The sequence below is a fragment of the Pan paniscus genome, chromosome 12, assembly GCF_029289425.2.
Source record: "Pan paniscus chromosome 12, NHGRI_mPanPan1-v2.0_pri, whole genome shotgun sequence".
NCBI lineage: Eukaryota > Metazoa > Chordata > Mammalia > Primates > Hominidae > Pan > Pan paniscus.
In genome coordinates this window covers 39816055-39841974 of record NC_073261.2, presented here as the reverse complement: position 1 = coordinate 39841974, position 25920 = coordinate 39816055, and the positions used below count along the sequence as shown (strand labels likewise).

Below are 25920 nucleotides of genomic sequence, written 5' to 3'. Positions count from 1 at the left end.
TATGCAAAAGTACTGAAAAGAATTGAAAGCAAAACAGATATCTGTACATCCATCTTCATAGCAGCATTATTCACAATAGCCAAAAGGTGGACACAATCTAAATGTCCATCAGCAGATGAGTATATAAATAAAATATGGTATATACAGACAACGGAATATTACTCAGCCTTAAAAAGGAATGAAATTCTGATACCTGCTATAACATGGATGATCCTCAAAAACATTATGTTAAGTGAAATAAGCCAGACACAAAAAGACAAAAATTATTTGATTCTACTTACATGAGGTACTTAGAATCATCAAATACTTAGATACAGAAAGTAGAATAGTGGTTACCAGGGGCTGGGGGTAGAGAGAAATAGGAAGTTATTGTTTAATACGTACAGAGTTTCAGTATGGATGAGGAAACAGATCTGGAGATGGATAGTGGTGATGGTTGCACAACATTATGAATGCACCTAATGCCACTGAACTGTACACTTAAAAATGGTTAAGATGGTCAGCTTTATTTTATGTAAATTTTACAATAAAAATAAATAAAAATCAGCAGCAAGACTAGTATGACTCACTTATAAACAAACGTTTGGGTATAAATACAAAAACAGAGAGAAATATATCTGGAAAAGGATGATCACCAAAGTGTTTGTGGTGGTTATCTCTAAGTGGTCGAACTTCAGGGTGATTTTAACTTTCTACTTTTCTGCATTTTCACACGTGTTTAACTACCTTTATAGTCATGAGTGCTCACCCAAGCTGACTATTTTCATTTGAGGAGCAGATGAAATGAATTACCTAAATTCTTTCCAATTATTGCCTATAATGAGTGTTCAAAATGTGTTACATTTGACTGAAAACTAAAAATGTGGACACCATAAATCTTCCATGAGAAGCTAGAACCCCCTATAGTTATATTTTGCTTTAAGTTGCTATTATTTTTAACTTGTTATTTAAGTATAACATATATACAGAAAAGTAAACATAACTGTACAGCTATATACATTTTCACAAATTAAACACACTCATGTAACCAGGACCTAGATTAAGAAACAGAATATTACCAACATGCCACAAGGCCCCCTTAAGTTACCTTTAATCCACCATTCCCCCCCAGTAAGCATAGCCAATAGCTTGACTTCTGAGAACATAAATTCATTTTGCAGTTGCTCATTTTTACACTAGTATTTCTTTTTAAATCCATTCACCTTGACTGCTAGCATAAAACCAAATGAAAGATCCTGATAGTGTTTCTGTGATAAATCCTCACATGCTTTCTTTCACAAGTTACATTTAAAGCAATCACATTACTTCATAGTCACACTTTATCAAAGTGCCCCATCCCCTTTTTTGGTATCACCATCAAGTAGTGAAGTCTCTACTGCATGCCAGGTACTGTCCTAAACACTTTATACATATTCACAGACTTAACTGTCACAACAATTCTATGAGATTCAAAGAAGTTTACTAAGGACAGGTGATATCAGAGTTTAAACCTGGTAATGTTAAGACTCCAAAATCCATGATCTTTTTCCTATATCATGTTAGAGTAAATTAATAAATTACTATTAATGACAAATAACAGGAAACCTACATGAAAGATATTGGGCTTGAAGATCATCATTTAAAAGGAAAAATGAGCTATGGATGTGAGAAGAATTACAGTAAGCACAGCACAAAAAAGGAATATGCAAGGCTGTGAGACACTAATGAAACTTATGAAGTTTCTAACATTTATTTTTGACACTGATCAATTATTATCATTGTCATATATTTTACCTCTACATGTTACAAGCCCCACAATACATTATTATTTTTACTTTCAAGAGTCAGTAAGTTAAAAACATTCTTAAGAGGAAAAAATAATTTATATTTACTTACATATTTACCATTTCCAGCATGCTTTATTCCTTCATATAAATCCAAGTTTGTATCTGGTATGATTTTTCTTCAGCCTACAACTTCTTTTAACATTTATTGTATTGGCAACAAATTCTTTCTGGCTTTTGTTTGAAAATATCTTTATTTCACCTTCACCTATGAATGTTATTTTCATTGGACTTAAGTCTAGGATAACATAGGGTTGTTTTGTGGGGTTTTTCTCACCATATGAAAGATATTCTAGTTTGCATCGTTTCTAATAAGAATTTTAAAATCATTCTTATCACTGTTTATTGGACCTAAATTTGTCTTTTTGGGGGGTTATCTTTTTGGTTTTCAGTAATCTTTTTGGTTTTCAGTAATTTGATTATGCTATGCCTTTGTATGGTTTTGTGTTTATTCAATTTGGAGATGAGTTCCTTGGATCTGCAAGCTTAACAGTTTTCATCATGTTTGAAAAACATTCAGCTACAATTTCATATGATCCTTCCTGACTCCTCTTCTCCTGAGACTCAAATTACACACATTAGCTCACTTGATACTAGAAGCTCTGTGTTGTTGTTTTTTTCTTTCTTCTGTCTGTACTACAGTTTGGATAATTTGTATTACAGGTTGAATATCTCTTATCCAACATGCTTGGGACCAAATGTCTTTCAGGCTTTAGATTTTGGAATGTTTGCATCATACCATGCATCATACCAGTTGTGTATCCCTAATCAGAAAATCCGAAATCCAAAATCTGAAATATTTGGGTTGCTGACAGGATACTCAAAGGAAATGTTCATTTGAACATTTTGGATTTTGTATATCTTCAATTTCACTGATCTTGTTTTCTGTAGTGTCTAATTTGCTGTTAAACCCATTCAGTGATTCTTCATTTAATTTCACTTCATTTCAGATCTTTCAACTCTAGAAATTCCATTTTGTTGTTTTCTGTATTTTGTATTTATCTCATTATGTGTAAGTTATCCTTTAATCTCAACATATTTATAATAGCTGCTTAAAAATCCTTGACTGCAAATTCAATCATCTTTTTTTGTGGGGGTTTTGGGTGTTTTTTTTTTTAAATCTATTTCTATTACCTGGCTTTTCTCCTGTTTTGGGGTCACATTTTCCTGCTTCTTCATAATAGTATCTTATTGGATGCTGGCCACTGTATATGTTTCATTGTTGGGTGCCTGCATTTTGTAGTCTTCCCTTAAAGAGTGTTAATCTTTACTTTGGCAGGTAGTCAAATTACCTGCAAATCAGCCGTGAAGTCTTTTAAGTCTTGTTGGTTGGTTGGTATGGGCTTGTGGTAGCCTTTTTTCTAGGACTACCTACCTGATCCTTATTATTAAGGTGTGACTCTTCTGAGGTCTCTACTGAACATCCCAGAGGTTCAACAAAGTCTCTTTTCTGTGTCTGATCAGAGCTCAACCACTTCTCAATCCTTTATTAGCTCTAAGAATTATTCAGCTTACAGCTTCCTGGTAGTTGTTCTGTTCCTAGTAATTGTTCTTTGCCCAGTCTCTTGAAATTTCACTCTAAACATGCACAGCTTAGTATTCAGCCAAAGACTCCAATGGATCCTATGGAGACATTTGAAGTTCTTTCTCTGAGTATTTCCATTCTCTCTGATACTCGGCCCCACAAATTCCAGCCACTCCCTGAACCCTTATCTCTATTCTCAACCCAGTGATACCAGTATGCTCTGCTTGGAATGTCCTTCCATGGGCTATAATCCAGAAAGTATCTCCAAGCAGAATGACAGGGTCATATTAAGACTCTCTGTCTTTGTTTCTATTCTCTCAGTGATCACAACCCTGTACTGCCAGCTGTCCAATGTTTGAAAACAGCTGTTTCACAGATTTTTGTCCAGTTTTTTTCTCTCTTGCTTTGTCCAAATTTTTATTTATGATGAGAATGCAAGTTGAAAAGCAATTACTCCTTCATGGCTGGGAGTGGAATTTCCCTCTCCAATTCTTTTTAAAGAAAGTGATACTGGGATACCTTTATGATATTAACTCTTCTCCAATCATGAAAGTGTTAAAAACCTTAAAAGTTTTAAATATTACCATCCCTTTGCAAATCACCTTAAATGGTACTAAACAAAAAAAATCAACTTTATTTATAAACATACTGTCCTCAATTTACAGTCATGCTAAGATAAATAGAGCAGTGACAATGAAATTGTATTTCTTACTTATGTATAATTTATTTAATTTGAATTCCATAAAAGGCATTTCTTTATAAGTAGCAAGAGGTTTCTTTTGCTCTTCCAAAATATAAAGTTTCTTCTAACTCATTATCTTTTTTTAATACTGATTACAGAATTAAAAAGCAAAATCAGTCAGACAGCTAGAAATAACTGATATAGGAATAAACTATGTCTTATGATATATAAATGCAGTTTATTTTTATGAACTGAAGCAAAATATACCAAGAGGGTGAAAAATAGAAGACATAAAATGATAACTTACCCCTTATTTGCCTGTCAACAACTCTCATTTCCTTTCTTATCTTCAATGACCACTCATTGACCTGGGAAAATTTTTAGAAAAGGAATGAGGAGAAAAGCCGAAACTCCTAACTCAATCTAATTTAAGAATTTTGTATTAACTCCACATTTATTACAGACACAAAATTTAAGAAGCCATTTTCAAAGACAGAGCTTTAGGGTCAAATTTTACTTTTTTTAAATTTCACCTCTTTTTATTCACAGTGCACAGGAATTTTAAGTTATTCAAAGATTCGTAGCTGAGGGCAGGCTGTAAGCAGCACTTTATATAAAACCTCGGAAAGAGTACGGTACTGTCTAGGTACACAAAGATTTGAAGAGGTCCAAGTGCACAGTTAGCTTTAAGAGCATCAGAAAATTTTCATCTTTCACAGGTAGTCATTTCAAAAACTACTCTGTCTGTGTCATGAGAACTTATCTTTCCCTTTTTCCCTTTAAAAATAATGCTTTTCCATTTTACAGAAGAAAAACATTCCCCTAACCTATGTCTCTTATTACCATGGTAGTTCCCTGACAGGCAAAAATTTCTGAAGCACTAAACATAGGGTGGACTGGAAATGCTGGTGGAGGTGTTGAGAAAGTAGTAAATTACTCTAATGATTGCCAAATTATTATGCAAGTGAACTGTTTTCCAATTCTTCACGTTTCAAAAACACTGAAAGAAAACCTGAGTTATGAGTCAATTAATCATTAAAAGTCAATTTTATGCTAAATTACTATGTGCTTTTTAGTACATGACTCAGAAGCTCAAAAAACTGAGTGACACTGCTATAACTAAACTCCTTCCATTACCATTTTATTACATCAACAAGGTTTCTCAGCACTTGAGTCTAATAAATCATAAAACAGGAACAGAATTTATGCTGAACCCTTGTAGCATTCATTCATGTAGCAGTCATCCATGGACATACAGACTAAATGGCATTTTTTAAAAGTCCATACCATTAAAAGATGAATTTCCAATAAATTTCATTTTTAATGTTTAATATTGAACAAAATCTGTAAAATATTATGCAACAACAATTGTAATAATTTGTGAAAGCTGTCAAAATCAAAATGAAGTCACTAGTGTATTAAAAAATCTGACATATAGAGCTGGAAAGGCTAAGAGGGTTCTCACACTTGTATACCTAAACAAAACCTATCACAAAAGATTCTGCAAAAACCACAGCCTTGCTTGCTCAAAGGCACTGCAATCTTACACAAAAAATACTTCCGCAAGGACATCTGCCCAGCAACTGCCTGTCCAAACTTGGACTGGCATCACTCTTGTTATTGACCTCTGTAGCCTATCATAATCATTTTAAAACAATTACATAATCCTCCTTTTCCCTTTAAAAATCTTTGTCTTCCTTTACGTCCTTGAATATATACATAGTTTACCACGGCAAGTACATTCCCACTGCAATGCTGTTGCCAAATAACCATCATTTTCTTCTAGGGAACCTCTCTCTTTTTTATTTAGGTTGACCAACTCCAGTCAGAAAAAATACTTATGCACTTAAAACTGTATGGTCATACAAGTTTTAAAAATCTAATCAGGTTTATGTACTTTTTTTGGAAGTGAAATTTATATAATTAACCATTTTAAAGTATACAAATCACTGGCATTTAGTGCATTTACAATGTCATACAACCACCACCTCCCTATACCCTTTAAATAATCTCTTCCTATCTCCCCCTCCCCAGTTCCCTGGCAACCACTAATTTGCTTCCTGTCTCTATGGGATTGCTTATTCTGAATATGAAAGGAATCACACAATGTGTTAACTTTTCGTTTCTGGTTTATTTAACATGATGTTTTCAAGGTGCCTCCATGTTGCAGCATGTATCAGTACTTCAGTCCCTTTTATGGCTGGAAATTATTCTTTTATATGTGTATAACACAACTCGTTTATCCATTCAAATGTTAATGGAAATCTGGGTTGTTTACACCTTTTGGTTACCATTTCTACCACATCTCACCAATACCTGTTATTTTCTAATTTTTTTATGATAGCTGTCTGCTGAGTGTGAAGTGGTATCTCACTGTTTTGATTTACATTTTCTTTGTTTTTTTTTAGTACTTAATGATCATTCTGGGGTGTTTCTCAAAGAGGGGGATGTGGCAGGGTCATAGGATAATAGTGGAGAGAAGGTCAGCAGATAAACACGTGAACAAAGGTCTCTGGTTTTCCTAGGCAGAGGTCCCTGAGGCCTTCCGCAGTGTTTGTGTCCCTGGGTACCAGAAATTAGGGAGTGGTGATGACTCTTAACGAGCATGCTGCCTTCAAGCATCTGTTTAACAAAGCACATCTTGCACCGCCCTTAATCCATTTAACCCTGAGTGGACACAGCACATGTTTCAGAGAGCACCGGGTTTGGGGTAAGGTTATAGATTAACAGCATCCCAAGGCAGAAGAATTTTTCTTAGTACAGAACAAAATGGTGTCTCCTATGTCTACTTCTTTCTACACAGACACAGTAACATCTGATCTCTCTTTTCCCCACATTTCCCCCTTTTCTTTTTGACAAAACTGCCATCGTCATCATGGCCCGTTCTTGATGGTCGCTGTCTCTTCGGAGCTGTTGGGTACACTTCCCAGACGGGGCGGCCGGGCAGAGGTGCTCCTCACTTCCCAGATGGGGCGGCTGGGCAGAGACGCTCCTCTCCTCCCAGACGGGGCGGCCGGGCAGAGGCGCTCACTTCCTAGATGGGGCAGCCAGGCAGAGGCACTCCTCACCTCCCAGACGAAGGGCAGCCGGGCAGAGGCGCTCCTCACCTCCCGGACAGGGCGGCCGGGCAGAGGCGCTCCTCACCTCCCGGACGGGGCGGCCGGGCAGAGGCGCTCCTCACCTCCCGGACGGGGCGGCCGGGCAGAGGCGCTCCTCACCTCCCGGACGGGGCGGCCGGGCAGAGGCGCTCCTCACCTCCCGGACGGGGCGGCCGGGCAGAGGCGCTCCTCACCTCCCGGACGGGGCGGCCGGGCAGAGGTGCTCCCCATTTCCCGGACGGGGCAGCTGGGCAGAGGCGCTCCTCACTCCCCACTTCCCAGATGGGGCGGCCGGGCAGAGGCGCTCCTCACATCCCAGATGGGGCGACTGCCGGGCAGAGGCGCTCCTCACTTCCCAGACGGGCTGACTGCCAGGCAGAGGCGCTCCTCACTTCTCAGATGGGGCAGCCGGGCAGAGGCGCTCCTCAGTTCCCAGACGGGGTGGCCGGGCAGAGGCACTCCTCAGTTCCCAGACGGGGCGGCTGGGCAGAGGCGCTCCTCACATCCCAGATGGGGCGGCCGGGCAGAGGCGCTCCTCACATCCCAGATGGGGCGGCTGGGCAGAGGCGCTCCTCACTTCTCAGACGATGGGTGGCCGGGCAGAGGCGCTCCTCACTTCCCAGACGGGGCGGCCGGGCAGAGGTGCTCCTCACTTCCCAGACAGGGCGGCCAGGCAGAGGGGCTCCTCACATCCCAGAGGATGGGCGGCCAGGCAGAGACGCTCCTCACTTCCTAGACGGGGTGGTGGCTGGGCAGAGGCTGTAATCTTAGTACTTTGGGAGGCCAAGGCAGGCGGCTGGGAGGTGGAGGTTGTAGCGAGCTGAGATCACGCCACTGCACTCCAGCCTGGGCAACGTTGAGCACTGAGTGAGCGAGACTCTGTCTGCAATCCCAGCACCTCGGGAGGCCGAGGCAGGCAGATCACTCGAGGTCAGGAGCTGAAGACCAGCCCGGTCAACACAGTGAAACCCCGTCTCCACCAGAAATACAAAAACCAGTCAGGTGTGGCGGCGCGTGCCTGCAATCCCAGGCACTCGGCAGGCCGGAGGCAGGAGAATCATGGGAGCCCAAGGCAGGGAGGTTGCAGCGAGCTGAGATCACGGCAGTACAGTCCAGCCTCCGCAACAGAGGGAGACCCGAAGGGAGGGGGAGGGGGAGTAGGAGAGCTTGATTTACATTTTCCTAATGCCCAGTGAAGTTGGACTTTTTTTTTTTTTTTTTTTGAGACGGACTTTCGCTCTTGTTGGCCAGGCTGGAGTACAGTGGCGCAATCTCAGCTCACTGCAACCTCCACCTCCAGCGTTTAAGTGATTCCCCTGCCTCAGCCTCCCAAGTAGCTGGCATTACAGGCGCTCACCACCACACCTGGCTAATTTTTGCATTTTCAGTAGAGACGGGATTTCACCACGTTGGCCAGGCTTGTCTACACCTCCTGACCTCAGGTAATCCACCTGCCTCAGCCTCCCAAAGTGCTGGGATTAAAGGTGTGAGCCACTGCACCCAGCCAAAGTTGGACATCTTTTCATGTGCTTGTTGGTCATTTGTATATCTCCTCTGGAGAATTGTTTATTCATATCTTCTGCCCATTTTTTAATTGAGTTGTCTGTTTGTTGGGTTGTATGAGTTCTTTATACCTTCTGATAGTAGTAGACCCTTTATTGATACAGGATTTGCAAATATTTTCTCCCATTCAAGAAAGTCTTCTTTCTCAATAATGTCCTTTGAAACACAAGTTTTTAATTTTGAAAAAGTCCAGTTTATCTAAAGAATGTGTTTTCTGAACTTCTTCTTAAAGTCTCAGCTTAAATGTTACTTCAGGGAGACATTCCCTGACTCACAGAATAGGTTCAACCCTCCAGGCAGTACAACTGCACAGAACCCTATACCCCCACCTCTTTTGGAGAGCTCATTATACTTATGATTACTTACAAGTATAGACTATAAGCTCCAGAAAGTCAAAGACCTTCTCTTATTCACCAAGCCCTTGCATAATGCCTGGCACAAAGGATAATAAATATCTGTTGAATTTGATTGCACGGAATACAAGATGTGATGGGACAAAAAATTTCAGCCATAAATAACACTTATGTAACAATCTTCAGAAACTTTCTATGTATATTTTTAAATGTCAAAGAGTAAAAGTTTCATAAAATCTGTCAAAAAGAGAAATTCCTTCTAAACTTGTAAAATCAAAAGGGGCTTTGCAAAAAAGAAAAACTTACCTAAGAGAAATCTGAAGAACCAAAAGTATCCAGTCATGTCTCCGACCAGTGCTTCTCAACCTGAACTACACGAAAGTCAACTGGGAAACTTTAAAAATACTAATTTAACTGGGCCAGGGGTAGAGCCCAAATGACAGGTAGCATTTAAAATCTCTTCAGGTGACTATAATGTTATGTTAGAGTTAAGAAACACAGTCTAAGACAAAAAGCTCAAGAAAATGTATCAAGCAAGTCTCATAACTGTAAAGACCACTACAATAAAAGGAAATTTAAAACAGATGTAAAGAAAATTTGACAAATATTTATTTAGTGCCAATAGGATTTCAGTAGTAAATGAGAGGCCCTTATAATTAAGTAAAACAGAACATAAGGTGTACAGAATAAAAAAATCAACTAGTAAATTAGACAATATATTTGAAAACCACAAGGAACCTATAGAAAGAATTTCACACTACCAAAATATTATCCTTTATTCAAATTCATTCACAGAGGTCTATTATATGCCAAACTAGGCAAAGGAAACTAACACCATTAAGAGGGTATTTTCCACGAACAATGCTGAGAGACAGCTTAAGACAAATAGAAAACAAAATGATTGAATTCCTGTTCCATCCTTCACTGAAATTCATTCCAGGTGGACTGAAGACATATGGAATGCAAAACTGTGGTGTTTTAAGAAGACAGTATAGGAGAATACATTTATGATTTCACGTTAGAGGAGGAGTTCTCTCTTTTTTTTTTTTTTAGTATTTATTGATCATTCTTGGGTGTTTCTCAAAGAGGGGGATGTGGCAGGGTCATAGGATAATAGTGGAGAGAAGGTCAGCAGATAAACACGTGAACAAAGGTCTCTGGTTTTCCTAGGCAGAGGTCCCTGAGGCCTTCTGCAGTGTTTGTGTCCCTGGGTACGTGAGATTAGGGAGTGGTGATGACTCTTAACGAGCATGCTGCCTTCAAGCATCTGTTTAACAAAGCACATCTTGCACCGCCTTTAATCCATTTAACCCTGAGTTGACACAGCACATGTTTCAGAGATCACGGGGCTGGGGGTAAGGTTATAGATTAACAGCATCCCAAAGCAGAAGAATTTTTCTTAGTACAGAACAAAATGGTGTCTCCTATGTCTACTTCTTTCTACACACACACAGTAACCATCTGATCTCTCTTTCTTTTCCCCACATTTCCCCCTTTTCTTTTCAACAAAACTGCCATCGTCATCATGGCCCGTTCTCGATGGTCGCTGTCTCTTCGGAGCTATTGCGTACACTTCCCAGACGGGGCGGCCAGGCAGAGGCGCTCCTCACTTCCCAGACGGGGCGGCCAGGCAGAGGCGCTCCTCACCTCCCAGACGGGGCGGCCGGACAGAAGCGCACCTCACTTCCCAGATGGGGTGGCGGCCAGGCAGAGGCACTCCTCACATCCCAGACGATGGGCAGCCGGGCAGAGGTGCTCCCCACCTCCCAGACGATGGGCCGGGCAGAGGTGCTCCCCACCTCCCAGACGATGGGCAGCCGGGCAGAGGCGCTCCTAGCCTCCCAGACGGGGCGGCTGGGCAGAGGCGCTCCCCACCTCCCAGATGAAGCGCAGCTGGGCAGAGGCGCTCCCCACTTCCCAGACGGGGTGGCAGCCGGGCAGAGACGCCCCTCACCTCCCAGACGGGGCGGCCGGGAAGAGGCGCCCCTCACCTCCCAGACAGGGCGGCCGGGCAGAGGCGCCCACTTCCCAGACGGGGCGGCCGGGCAGAGGCGCTCCTCGCCTCCCAGACGGGGCGGCCGGGCAGAGGCGCTCCTCGCCTCCCAGACGGGGCGGCCGGGCAGAGGCGCTCCTCGCCTCCCAGACGGGGCGGCCGGGCAGAGGCGCTCCTCGCCTCCCAGACGGGGCGGCCGGGCAGAGATGCTTCTGACTTCCCAGACGATGGGCGGCCAGGCAGAGAAGCTCCTCACTTCCCAGATGGGGTGGCGGCCAGGGAGAGGCACTCCTCACTTCCCAGATGGGGTGGCGGCCAGGCAGAGGCACTCCTCCCTTCCCAGAGGAGGTGGCCGGGCAGAGGCGCTCCTCACCTCCCAGACAGGGTGGCCGGGCAGAGGGGCTCCTCACCCCTCCCAGACGGGGCGGCCTGGCAGAGGCGCTCCTCACCTCCCAGACGGGGCGGCCGGGCAGAGGCGCTTCTCACTTCCCAGACAGGGTGGCCGGGCAGAAGCGCTCCTCACTTCCCAGACGGGGCGGCCAGGCAGAGGCACTCCTCACTTCCCAGACGGGGTTGCGGTCGGGCAGAGACGCCCCTCACCTCCCAGAAGGGGCGGCCGGGCAGAGGCGCCCCTCACTTCCCAGACAGGGTGGCAGCCGGGCAGAGACACCCCTCACCTCCCAGATGGGGCAGCTGGGCAGAGGCACCCACTTCCCAGACGGGGTGGCCAGGCAGAGGCGCTCCTCGCCTCCCAGACGGGGCGGCTGGGCAGAGGCGCTCCTCGCCTCCCAGACGGGGCGGCTGGGCAGAGGCGCTCCTCGCCTCCCAGACGGCGCGGCCGGGCAGAGGCGCTCCTTGCCTCCCAGACAGGGCGGCCAGGCAGAGGCGCTTCTCACTTCCCAGACAATGGGTGGCTGGGCAGATACGCTCCTCACTTCCCAGACGGGGTGGCAGCCGGGCAGAGGCGCTCCTCCCTTCCCAGACGGGGCGGCCGGGCAGAGACGCTCACTCCCCAGATGGGGCGGCCGGGCAGAGGCGCTCCTCACTTCCCAGACAGGGCGGCCGGGCAGAGGGGCTCCCCGCATCCCAGACGATGGGCGGCCAGGCAGAGACGCTCCCCACTTCCCAGACTGGGTGGCGGCCGGGCAGAGGCTGTAATCTTAGCACTTTGGGAGGCCAAGGCAGGTGGCTGGAAGGTGGAGGTTGCAGCGAGCTGAGATCACGCCACTGCACTCCAGCCTGGGCAATATTGAGCATTGAGTGAGTGAGACTCCATCTGCAATCCCAGCACCCCGGGAGGCCAAGGTGGGCAGACCACTCGAGGTCAGGAGCCGGAGACCAGCCAGGTCAACAGGGCGAAACCCCATCTCCTCCAAAAATGCAAAAACCAGTCAGGCATGGCGGCGCACGCCCGCAATCCCAGGCACTTGGCAGGCCGAGGTAGGAGAACCACGGGAGCCCGGGGCAGGGAGGCTGCAGCGAGCTGAGACCACGGCCGTACAGTCCAGCCTCGGCAACAGAGGGAGAGGAGAGGGAGAGAGGGAGAGATGGAGAGAGGCAGAAAGGGAGAGGGAGAAAGGGAGAGGGAGAAAGGGAGAGGGAGAAAGGGAGAGGGAGAAAGGGAGAGGGAGAAAGGGAGAGGGAGAAAGGGAGAGGGAGAGGGGAGTTCTTAAACAAGACACAAAGGCAATAACCACTAAAAGGAAAAGGCTTCTTATATTTATCTATATTGAAATTAAGAATTTTTATTCATCATGACTCCATTAAGAAAGTAAAATGTTACAAACTGGGAGATAGTATTCGTAATCATATAAATGGTAATAAATAAAAGGCATTTACTTATTTTTTAAGAATGGAATTCTCAATATTGTACAGTCAGCCCACTATATCCATGAGTTCTACATGTGTGGATTCAACCAACTACACCTCAAAAATATTTAAAAAAACAAATGGTTGGCTGCATCTGTATGGAACATGTAGACTTTTCCCATCATTATTCCCTAAATACAGTGTAACAACTATTTACAGAGCATTTACATTGTATTAGGTATTATAAGTAATCTAGAGATTAAAGTACACAGGAGGATGTACATAGGTTATATGCAATTACCTTTTTCTTTTTAAATCAAGTACTTCAGCGTCCATGGATTTTGGTATGGGTGGAGGGACCCTGGAACCAATCCTCCTCAGATACCGAGAAATGACTACATATGAAAATCTGCAGGATAATTTAAGTTTCTAAATGATATTGTCTTCTTCCAAAGAGGAATTACATTTGCTTCTGGCAAACATATAGCTTAAGTGTCCTGGCAATTGGTTCTTAACTAATCTTAATTAATCCTATCAGGGGATAGAGATTATTTGAAACTGGTCTTCAGTCTTTGTGAAAGCCAGTCTACTTCCAGGTCACTATTATTGCTAAGGGGTATTCTTTCAGAGTCCCAACCACAAGCCCTGAATATCTGCTTATGAACTCCAATTTTTTTTTTTTTTTTGAGATGGAGTCTCTCTCTGTCACCCATCTCGGCTCACTGCAACCTCTGCCTCCCAGGTTCAAGCAATTCTCCTGCCTCAGCCTCCCAAGTAGCTGGGACTATAGATGCCTGCCACCACGCCCAGCTACTTTTTGTATTCTTAGTAGGCACGGGGTTTCACCATGTTGGCCAGGCTCGTCTCAAACAACTGACCTCAGGGGATCTGCCCACCTCGGCCTCCCAAAGTGCTGGGATTACAGGTGTGAGCCACCATGCCCGGCCATGAACTCCAATTTTTATACTCCCCAACCACAGGGTTTGTCAAAAACTCTACTCAAATTCTATTTGTCACCCACTGCATTAGGAATTAGAGGATCTCTTTAGGGGGAAGGTAGTCCCAAATGATTGGGTTCATGTAACTGAGCTTCCCTCTTTGCTGAGATCTTGAAATTTCTCACTGCCCTGGTAGCTTTCAGTGATTTCAAATAGTTACACTTTTTGTTTAGCTTTTTTAGTTACTTTTGGCAAAGGGTTGGTTCAAAGCAACTTAGTCTATAAACACCTTCATGATTTTTTAAAGAACATGTTTCCTAGTTCTGTTCCATAAAAAGGCTTAGAAGCAGGGATACTCGAGTAGCAAGAAGCATCATGCGCACTCAAATTTTGGTATCTAAATATCATTCCCGCTAAAAGAAACTACTGCATCTTGGAGAAATGGCCGATTTCAGGTCTCAGGCTACGAATTCACAAATCAGGATATATGCTAGAAAACAAGGAAGTATTCAAAGATTAGTAAAGTTATGCTAAAAGCAGATAGGAACTGGCTTGAAATAGCTCCCACTGACCAAATGTATAAGTTTTTCAGTATCAAACAGAATAATGGTTAGGACTATAACACACTAAATATATAAAAATCCATGAGTCCAAAATGGTGCTTCTGAGAGGAACGGGTGGAGAGAGAATGCAGTTGATACTACCGGATATTATTATACCAATTCTTTATTCTAAATATTAGCAATTAAATAAAAAGCATTAAGCACTTATCCTGCATTTTCAATAGAAACTCTATGTCAAGGTAACCAAATAGCCCCAGCTAATAAGGGACAGATCTTTATAGAAGACTGCCAGCTAAAAGTGAAAAAGAAATCAGAGAATTAGAAAAATCACCACTCTAAAAACCCTTATAGAATAGCTGATTCAGGAAAGGGACACCTATAAATGTTAATGTGTCTAAGTGAAGGATTACTGAAGAACTGGACATTCACATGGTGCTAAAATATCACCCCTCAGGTTAGTTACTAGCATAAAAAGGAAAACATAATGTAAAGATCTGGTGTGTCACTACCTCAACCAGGTGGCCAAAGTTATTAGCATCATTAATTACAAGACAGACATTATATGCCTCCTGATGTGATACACTATGAATCACACAGGTTACCTGTGAGGCATTCTTGCTAAAATTGTTTAACCTGGATCTTATCAAACTTATATCCAACTTCCATTTCATAGAAAACACAGGGGGTAGAGAAAAAAGCTAACCACAAAAGGAACAAGATCATGTCCTTTGTAGGGACATGGAAGGAGCTAGAAGCCATTATCCTCAGCAAACTAATGCAGGATCAGAAAACCAAACACTGCATGTTCTCGCTTATAAGTGGGAGCTGAATGATGAGAACACATGGGCACATGGAGGGCAACAACACACACTGGAGCCTGTCAGCCGGGGGTGGGGATCAGGCGGGGGCAGCTTGAGGGGGGATGGTGGGGGAGGAACAGCATCAGGAAGAACAGCTAATGGATACTGGGCTTAATACCTAGGTGATGGGATGATGTGCGCGGCAAACCACCGTGGCACATGTTTACCTATGTAACAAACCGGCACATCCTGCACATACACCCTTGAACTTAAAAGTTGGAGGAAAAAAAAAAGCGCTAACCACAAGACACAGACAAAACCATAACAAGGAACATTCTACAAAACAAATGCCCTATTTTACAAATGAGTCTTTATTCTTACAATGCTATAAGTAGAAAGCAGGGGATATTTATTTATTTATTTATTGAGATGGAGTCTTGCTCTGTCGCCAGCCTGGAGTGCAGTGGCACAATCTAGGCTCACTGCAACCTCCGACTCCCTGGTTAAAGCGATTCTCCTGCCTCAGCCTCCCGAGTAGCTGGGATTATAGGTGCACGCCACCACGCCCAGCTAATTTTTGTATTTTTAGTAGAGATGGGGTTTCACCATGTTGGCCAGGATGATCTCAATCTCCTGACCTCATGTTCCACCCGCCTCGGCCTCCCAAAGTGCTGGAATTATAGGCGTGAGCCACCGCGCCCGACCCCAAACAGCAGATTTTTAAATAAAATCAAGTAACAGCCAAACACAAACCTCGCTGAATCCTAAGTTTTAAAAAGTTATAAAAGACATACTGGGAACACCTGGGAAAATTTAAATATGGACTAGATATTCAATGATATGAAGGTATTTTTGTTATACAGAATTTCCATATATTCCAGAGATGCAGTATGAAATGTTGCAAAATGTGTTATATTTATAATCTACTTCAAACTGACCGAGCTGAAAAATATATATCAAATAATAGCAAAGTGCTATCAACATTTGATTATACAGGTTTTCACTGTACTATCTGCTGTGGTATGAATGTTGGTGCATGTCCCCAAATTCGTATGTTGAAATCCTAATCCTCAAAGTGACAGTATCAGGAGGCGGTGCCTTTTGAGAGGTTATTAGGTCCCTTAGGAATGGAATTAATGCCCTTATAAAATAGGCCCAAGGTAGCTCTTTTGCCCCTTCAACCATGTGAGGACAGCAAGAAGACACCATCTATGAACCAAAAAGCAGTGCCCTCACCAGACACTGTACCTGTCAGCGCCTTAATCACAGACTTCCTGGTCTCCATAACTGTAGAAAATAAATTTCTATTGTTTATAAATTACTCAGCTTGTAGTATTTTGTGATAGCAACTCAAATGTACTAACCACTGCTATTACCTCTACTTTTCTAAAAATTTAAAAATTTTCATAATAAAACTTTAAAATAAAGTACTTGGCATTTCATAGGTGTTCTATTTCAAGAAGAAATTAAACTTGACAAAGTCTTTATGATAATATACACAATAATGAAATGACAAGTCACATAACTGGAGAAGATAAAGATGTTCAATCTCACTGGTAATCAGGAAAAAGCCTGATATTCATTTCATTCCTCTAAGACTGGCAAAAGTCAAAAATTCAGTTAATAACAAGTGCTAGAGAAGCATATAAAGACAAGCAACTTTCATATATTGCTGGTGAATGTACAAATCAGTTCAATCCCTTTAGAAACCAATTTGGCAGTATTTTTGTACAAAGAAGTCATATCCTAAGATCCAAAAATTTCCCTTGTACATAGCCTAAAGAAACTCTCTCACAAATACACAAGCATACAGGTATTAGAATGTTCATTGGATTGTTTTATTACACAAGAAAACAATCTAGAAGTCCATCAATAGAATAAATGTGTGTGTGTGTGTGTGTGTGTGTGTGTGTGTGTGTATTTTTTTTTTTTTTTTTTGAGATGGAGTCCCGCTCTGTCGCCCAGGCTAGAGTGCAGTGGGTGATCTCGGCTCACTGCAACCTCTGCCTCCTGGGTTCAAGCAATTCTCCTGCCTCGGCCTCCAGAGTAGCTGGGATTACAGGTGCCTGCCACCACAACCAGCTAATTTTTGTATTTTTTAGTACAGACGGGGTTTCACTATGTTGGCCAGGCTGGTCTTGAACTCCTGACCTCAAGTGATCTGCTCGCCCCAGCCTCCCAAAGTGCTGGGATTACAGGCATGAGCCACCGCTCCAGGCCTTAGAACTAATATGTTGTCATAGATTTATACAATCAAATTCCATGAAGTTAAAATACATGAAATACATCTACATATATTGGTATGAATAAACTTCATTTTCAAAATATACAAACAATACTGAGCAGAAAGAAATCATACCAAATTTACGACAGTGACTGTCACTCTGTGTGCTAATGTAAGAAAATGCAATAAAGAGAGTAAGCATGTATATAAGTGTATTGTTTCCTGAGGCTGCCATAACAAAGTACTTAAAACATAAATGAGAATCAACTGAACCCAGGAGGTGGAGACTGCAGTGAGCCGAGATCACACCACTGCACTCCAGCCTGGCGACAGAGCAAGACTCCATCTCAAAATAAATAAATAAATAAATAAATAAATAAATAATAAATGTACTGTTTCACAGTTCTAAAGCCAGAAATCTGAGTATCACTAAGCCAAAATCAAGGTAGCAGGAAGGCCATGCTTCCTCCAGTGGATCTAGGGAAGAATCCATTTCTTGCCTTCCAACTTTTAATGGCTACCAGCATTCCTTAGTTTGCAGTCTCACCATCCAATCTTCAAGGCCAGCATCTTCAGTGCTGTCTCTGCTCCATCCTCACATTGCCTTCTCTTCTTCTGTGTATGTCAAATCTCCCTCTAAATCCCTCTTATAAGGATACAGGTGATTGCATTTACGAACCACCTGAATAACTCCCCATCTCAAGAACCTTAATTTATTCATACCTGCAAGGACTCTTTTTCCAAATAAGGAACATAAATAGGTTCCAGGGATTAGGATCTGATCTCTTTGGGGGTGGGGAGCTTTTTCAGCCTACCGCAATGGATATGTTATCCTCTGTTTTTTAATTTAAAATGTTAAAGATTTTTTTACATATTTAAGAGCGAAATTAAAGGACTGGAAAAATTTAACAAGCAAATCCTTAAAATACAGAAATACATAAAATCAATTTAAAGTAGGAAAATAACTACTGACTCCAGAAAACATTTTTAAGATAATTTCAGACTAGATAATACATTTTAATGGTACAAATTCAACAGCTATAGAAAGGCAAATAGTGAAAAGTTTCCCTCCCATTTTTGACCCTCAGCTACCTAGCTCCTCTCCTGGAGGCAATCTAGGATTTTGCATATCTTTCAAGACAATCTAAAATATACATAAAACTAGAAATCAGCCAAAAGCAACAAATACAAGTGACCTTAGATCAAAATCTGCCTATTCCTGTCACTGTCAGCTGAGTATATATCAGCTCAATCATGCTAGATTTCAAATGTCCAGGTGTTTTCTCTCACCATTGTAGGAGATCGGTCAGGGTGGTGGGAAAAATTGTAAAAAGATGCAAAGCTTCATGGAAGGTCGGGAGGTTTTTACAAAAGCTTCAGAAAAGGATTTGGCTGAAGGCAGCCAGATTCTCTTACCTGGGAGATGTAAGGGGATGTAAAGAAACTGATCTAGATAAGTTAGTTTACTTAGGCCTCGAACCTGGCCTTTAATCATCCGCCAGCAGGACTGCTCTCTCGGGGAAGGGGGGGAGGGACCATGTTAATTACCCACAAGTGTGTTGACTCAAAGCCTTTGTCATTACATCTGTACTGAATAAATACTCGCAGCGCCGGCTTGTCAGGGCCGCGGTTGCTACAACACCCTCCTCGGGGTCTGTGAGCAGCCTGGTCCCCTAGCCCGCTTTTTCACTGGATACCTGTGTCTGAGTGTATTCTTTCATCCGTCGTTTGGCCAGGATCTGCGGGTCGGACCCGGAACACCATCCCTACTCCTGTCCATGAAACAAGTACCTGACGAGCTCTTTACTCTTCCTGAGAAAGTTCAACATTATGCCAGCCCAGTGGATGATAGAGAATAAACAGAAACATAATCCTTGCTCTTAAGTTTACAATTTTGCTGAGGACACAAAGCAGAAGAGAAAAATATTCTTCCAGAATTTCCCTGTGTCTATCTTCTCTCATCTCTTAAATTCTGTCCAAAACTGAGCTCTAGCTCCTTCTCCTCCACTATCACCATTCCCAACAAACTTGCTCCTTTCCTGAATTCTCCCCATTTCAGCTCATGGCACTGCCATTCAGGGGGATGAACAGGTTTGACTGGTGTAGGGTTAAACAGAAACCTAAGAATCATCTTTGCACTCATCCCACATGCAGTAGTTCAGCAAATTCTGAGTATCTATGCTAAATATTTCTAAAACTCATCCTATCCTCTCCATTCCCATTGCCATTCTAAGGCTCACATCATCTATCACCTGGGCCACTAACCGGCCTCCCTACCTAAATCTCTTCCTTCTAGTTCATGCCCTAACCCACTGTTCTGATTGCTCCCCATCTTTAGTAGGCATGACACATAGACCTTTATTAATCTGCCCTCTACCTACCTCTCCAATGTTACATCTTACCACTACCATCACTCCTCTTGCATTCCACTCAGAATAGCATTTCATCCTCCAAACATTCTGAATTTTTTCCCTAGTTCCTCTAACATATGTTCCACACTTCTAAACCCTGCATATTCAGTTCACTTTGCTAGGGATGCCTCCCCTTTCCTGATCCTATACCTACCGTCCACCTGGTGAATGCCACTTGTGACAAGACCGAGACCCTCCCTGACCAGCTTCCGTTCCTCATTCTGAATAATCACTCCCTCCACTATGGCATCAAAGACTTTGTACATACTTAAATTATTGCTCCTATCTCCCTACAGTGTTTATTTACATGTCAGTCTCCTCCAGTAAACTATATTCTTTGAAGTCATCTAGTGTCTTATTTTTGTAAACCTTATTCCAATCCAATGCACACCAAAATCACTCGATATTTGTTGTATGAACTCCATCTCCCTTTCTCATTTTCTTCCCTTTTCTGATAGAATCCCACAACCATGAGTCATGACCCAGTCTAAGAACATAAGTCATATGATTTAAGAATTCTGATGCCATGGAAGGGGGCACTCTACCCCAAGACTAAATTAGTGAAGTCCCTAAGTAAGACAGAACAATTTTCCCAGCAGAACCTCAAGTCTAAGAGAAGAATCTCTTTCCAGCAGAATTCCATGTCCTCCTGATTCCCACCAAAGATTGTTACGGGTTTCTAAATGGATTTTAAGGCATCCTCATCCTCAGCAGGCCCAGTCTGGTCTTTACTTGCATCGTTTAAAACAGAATAGGTTCACCACTAAAATGTCTCCACCACAGTTTGTGCAGGGGCAAAGATTTTAGTCTGTAGAGGCTCCTAACATAGTTAATGTTTCCCTAGAGAGTTCCTTGAAACATTGCTCACCTTGGGACTACCTGACCTTAAACCCTACTAAACCTTATTCTGATACTCACTCATCATTTAACAAATATTTACTTAGCACCCACTGCATGCTGCATATTATATCAGAGCTCTGGAGATACCACCCATAATGTATCTTACTTGCCCGAATTGACCTGTCACCATGGCCTAAATGGTATCATGTGTGACAACCATGATGGTGTGATATGACTACACCTGGCCTCTGCTTATCCTGTGCCAGGACCCAGACCCACCTGCCTGCATCTTTCAGCCCCCAACAGAAGGAGCTGTCTTGTAAGTTTATCCCAACTCAAAAACTGCCCAGCTGAGACTACAGCATTTAGTCAATTCCCTCTCTCTCTAATGCCCCTTCCATTTCTGCCAACATTTTCTTATCTTTGAAAATTTCCTTCACTTGGCCTCTTAAGTATTTTCTTTCTCCCTTAAAAGAAAAAAAAAAGCCAAACTAACATTACTTGGCTTCTTATTCATACACAGCTCTCAATACTTTATCAGTGCATCAGCAGTTCTACAGAGAAAAAAGTATTTCCCATCTGTGATGGTTAATTTTAGGTATCTCCTCAGCTGGGTTGAGGGATACCCAGATAGCTGGTAAAGCACTATTTCTGAATACGTCTATGAGGGTGTTTCTGGAAGAGACTGGCATTTCAATCAGTGAACTAAAGAAGATCAGCCCACACCCAATGTAAGTGGGCACCATCCAATCAGTTGAGGGTCTGGACATAACAAAAAGGCAGAAGAAAGGCAAATTCTTGCTCTCTTCTGCATCTGGGATACCCGTCTCCTGCTCTTAGACATCAGAACTGTAGGTTCTCTACTCTCTGGACTCTGGGACTTCCATCAGTGCTACCCCAACTCACTAGGTTCTCTGGCCTTCAACCCTGGACTGAGCTACACCACTGGCTTCTCTGGGTCTCCAGCTTACAGACAGCATATGATAGTACTTCTCAGCCTTCATAATCCCCAGTCAATTTCCATATTAAATTCCCTCTCAACTACCTATCTATCTATCCATCCTATTGGTTCTACTTCTCTGGAAAACCCTGACTAATACACCATCCCTGCTTTATTGGCACCTTCTTGAATTACAGACTAATGCTAAGTAACCACAGCTGGTGACAAAACACTTTCTTTGTTCACAAGTCACAGGTGTGAGAGAAAGCCTGGCACTTGGTAGAAGCTGACCCTAAAGTGGATGGACATTCTTCTAACAAACTAAAACATATCATCAAAACTGAAGGGGTATCTTGAAGAACTGAGGAGGAACTTGAAGAAAACCTTGGGCTGGGTATCTCCAGCACCAGATAAAGTGGATCATCTAACACTAAAAATCCTACTAAATAGTCAAGAACACATGACAGTGAAAGGTCAAACTGTTTCTGATCATCTCAGCCTGGAGATAATCACTCCAACCACTGAACTCCTATACCTGTGTATGTGGTACTGTATTAGTCGGTTCTTACATTGCTATAAAGAAATACCTGAGGCTGGGTAATTCATAAAAAGAAAAGAGGGCCGGGCGCGGTGGCTTACACCTGTAATCCCAGACTTTCGGAGGCCAAGGTGGGCAGATCACGAGGTCAGGAGATCAAGACCATCCTGGCTAACACGGTGAAACTCTGTCTCTACTAAACACACAAAAAATTAGCCAGATGTGGTGGCACGCGCCTGTAGTCCCAGCTACTCAGGAGACTGAGGCAGGAGAATCCCTTGAACCCAGGAGGCGGAGGTTGCAGTGAGCTGAGATCGCGCCACTGCACTGCCTGGGCGACAGAGTGAGACTCCATCTCAAAAAAAAAAAAAAAATTATAGCGGCACTATTCACAATAGCAAAGACTTGGAACCAACCCAAATGTCCATCAATGATAGACTGGATTAAGAAAATGTGGCACCATGGAATACTATGAAGCCATAAAAAAGGATGAGTTCACGTCCTTTGCAGGGACATGGATGAAGCTGGAAACCATCATTCTCAGCAAACCATCACAAGATCAGAAAACCAAACACCGCATGTTCTCACTCATAAGTGGGAATTGAACAATGAGAACACATGGACACAGGGAGGGGATCATTACACACCGGGGCCTGTCAGGGGTTGGGGGTTGGGGAGGGATAACATTAGCAGAAATACCTAATGCAGGTGACCAGTTGATGGGTGCAGCAAACCACCACAGCACGTGTATGTATGTAACAAAACTGCACGTTCTGCACATGTAACCCAGAACTTAAAGTATAATTTAAAAAAAAAAAAAAAAGGAAAGAGGTTTAACTGGCTCACGGTTCTGCAGACTGTACAGGAAGCACAGCAGCTTCTGCTTTTGGGGAGGCCTCAGGAAGCTTCCAATCATGGGGGAAGGCAAAGAAATAGGCATCTTACATGGCAGGAGCAAGAGAGAATGAGGGAGAAGGTGCTACACACTTTTAAACAACCAGATCTCATGAGAACTCACTATCTCAAGGACAGTACCAAGGGTGATAGTGCTAAACCACTCATGGGAAATCTGCTCCCATGATCCAATCACCTCATACCAGGTCCCACCTCCAACACTGGGGATGACAATTTGACATGAGATTTGGCGGGGACACAGATCCAAACCATATCAGGTGCCCTATCCAAACCAGCTCTTAAAATGTGTATCTTACTTGCTAGAAGTTAAGTTCTTTGGCTTCTTATTTCACCTTTATAATCCCTCTTTGGGAGGTAGTATAAATGGCATGATAATTCTAAGTATAGGCCTTAGAATACATAACCTCTGGTGCTGTAATTCACAAACCGTATGACCTTGGGCAAATTACCTAAATACTGTATGCCTCAGTTGCCACCTGTAAAGTGGAGACAATAACAGTTCCTACCTCATAACATTGCAGAGTGCTTAACACAATGCCTGGTTCAATATGTTAGCTAAAGGTGGTGGTAGTTAGGGCTAATCTTAATTCACTCTACAATCTTGCTACTCAAGTGTAGACCAGCAGCATCAACATCACCTGGGAGCTTATTAGAAATCTCAGACCCTATCCAAGACCCACTGAATCAGATTTTGAATTCTGACAAGATCCCTAATGATTAGTGTGCACACTAATGCTTGAGAAGCACTGCTCTACAATACCCAGACTTGTCCATAATGGGGGGAAAAAAACTAAAATTTTTTATTCAATAAATGATCTTACCTGTTCGGCTCTGGCAAGCATAGTTTTAAAAACCAATCTCATGCTTCAACCCTGCCATTTTCCAGTGTCAATCAGCTTTCTCAGGTAGATTACCCTACTGAAGAGTGTACCAACATCGTGTTCTTAGCAATTTATCATTTAAAAACAATCTAAGTGTACAATATACTAGAGTAGTATAGTAGTACATATACTAGAGACTAGTTTAAACAATAAAGCAACCATTTCCCCAGCATCTTTTTTGCTTCTCCATAATCTTATCTCAATTTACGAATGGCAATGCCAAGGCCAAACACTGAAGGCAACAAATAATCTCTCCCTACCACACTTCTACAATAACAAGAATCTTAGAATATACAGATGTCACAAAATGTGCATCTATATAATGTTCTATAGTTTCCAAAGTGATGTTATACGTTATTTCATTTAAGCGCCACAATTTTTATTTTACCAAGGAGCAAAACTGAGTAAGTTTCCTGACGAAAATAATGAGTGTCTACTGTTCTAGGGCCTTTAACAACAACAACAACAAATTTACATTAACGCACATTATGTGCCAGGAATTGCAAGATGCATAAGATTAGTTTTTAAAATGTGCCTGCTAGAGCTGAACAGGTAAGATCATTTATTAAAGGATTTCAGGATTTTTTTTTCCATTTTGGACAAGCCTAGGTGTTGCAGAGCAGTGCTTCTCAAAGCACTGCTGTGCACACTAATCATTAGGGAGCTTGTCAGAATTCAAAATCTGACTCAGTGGGTCTGGAGTGGGGCCCGAGATTTAACAAGCTCCCAGGTGATGTTGATGCTGCTGGTTGGCATTTGAGTAGCAAGGCTGTGCCGTATTTAAAGAATTAGCCCTAACTACCAATATGAAAACTTTACATCCCTGAATCTTCAATTACTCTGAGGTGACACTACTATTATTCTGGCTTCACAGACGAGAAGGCACTGAGAAGTGAACTTTCCAGAGATCACAGAGCTGAGATGTAGGAAGGCAGGATTCAAACTTAGGTTGACTGACTGCAGGGCATTTTCAACTGTTTGCCTCCCAATATTATCTCAATTAATTGGTAACGAGAGTTTGAAGCCGGGTCCAGAGCTATCTTCTGTAACATTCTTCTGGGTCGAGTCCCTGCCCCGCTACCATATGTGCCTAGGGTCAACACAAGGGCTGCGGAAAAAGGAAACTGAGCCTCTTTTTCAACACAACAGGGAGAACGGAGAACAGACGGCTCCTCCGGCAGACGCGATCCGGCCCGCTCCAAACAACGCTCCGGGCAGGAGAAGGTTCTCCGGGTGGTCCGCAGCCGGGCTGGAGGGGTGGGGCCTACGCTGGGAAAAGGTTCCGGGCGGGTCGTACCAACGCGCGCAGGGGGAAGGGGTTTCCGAGGCCAGGACGGTGTCGCTGCCTACGCGCTCAGTGGCGAGGTGGAGAAACTCTTCATCCACCCTCGGCTACCTGTTCGAGAGCCATGGCAACAGGAGCTCTCGCGTCCCACAGCCGACTCCTAAAGACTCTTCCTCCGGCCCCCCTGTCGAGTGGGAGTCCCCGGAAATGGGGGCCGGGCGGTATCGGGCAGGCGGTGGGGAGAAGAGTGTCCTGTCATTTACCAACTTCAGTACGCCCCACACAGATCCACCCGCTTATCTGCCGCCGCCGTAGCCCTTACCAGTTCTTTGGGCGGCTTCTCCTGGGTCTTTCCAAACAGCCCCATGACGAACTGAACCCGTCTTGCCCCTTCCGGCTTTCAGTTCCCCGCGCCCAGGCACGTCACGGGCAGCCGCCTGGGCGGGGCCCGCGGAAAGGGAGGTAGTCCCAACCCCCAGAGTAGGGAGCGGCGGCAGTAGGGGATGGTGCGCATGCGCCATACGCCTGCGCAGAATTGAGTGAGTAGGAGACTAGTCAAAAAGGCTGACGTCATCGCACATGTTCTGGTCATGTCTGTGTGGGGGAGACCACGGATTCGGTGCTTTTCGTAAGGTGTAGAAATGATTGCTCTGAAAGATACGAATTTGTTGGCTACAACTGCTTCTAATACTTCACCTAAACCTAGATGTTGCACCAGAAGTCTGGATCTCCACGCAGA

The 25920-nt window shown here is 43.4% G+C and overlaps 1 protein-coding gene across 1 annotated transcript in view; it reads right to left on the bottom strand.

Annotated features, from left to right (window-relative positions):
- Positions 1-25699, bottom strand: part of CHMP3 (charged multivesicular body protein 3) — a 59965-nt gene extending 34266 nt beyond the window's left edge. Inside the window, exons 1-2 of the mRNA XM_003816557.6 lie at positions 25504-25699; positions 4338-4398 (exon numbers count right to left, since the gene is read on the bottom strand). Of these exons, the coding sequence (XP_003816605.1) occupies positions 4338-4398; positions 25504-25548 (106 nt within the window). The 5' untranslated portion in view covers positions 25549-25699. The remainder of the gene's footprint in view (positions 1-4337; positions 4399-25503) is intronic.
- Between the last annotated feature and the right edge of the window lie 221 nt (positions 25700-25920).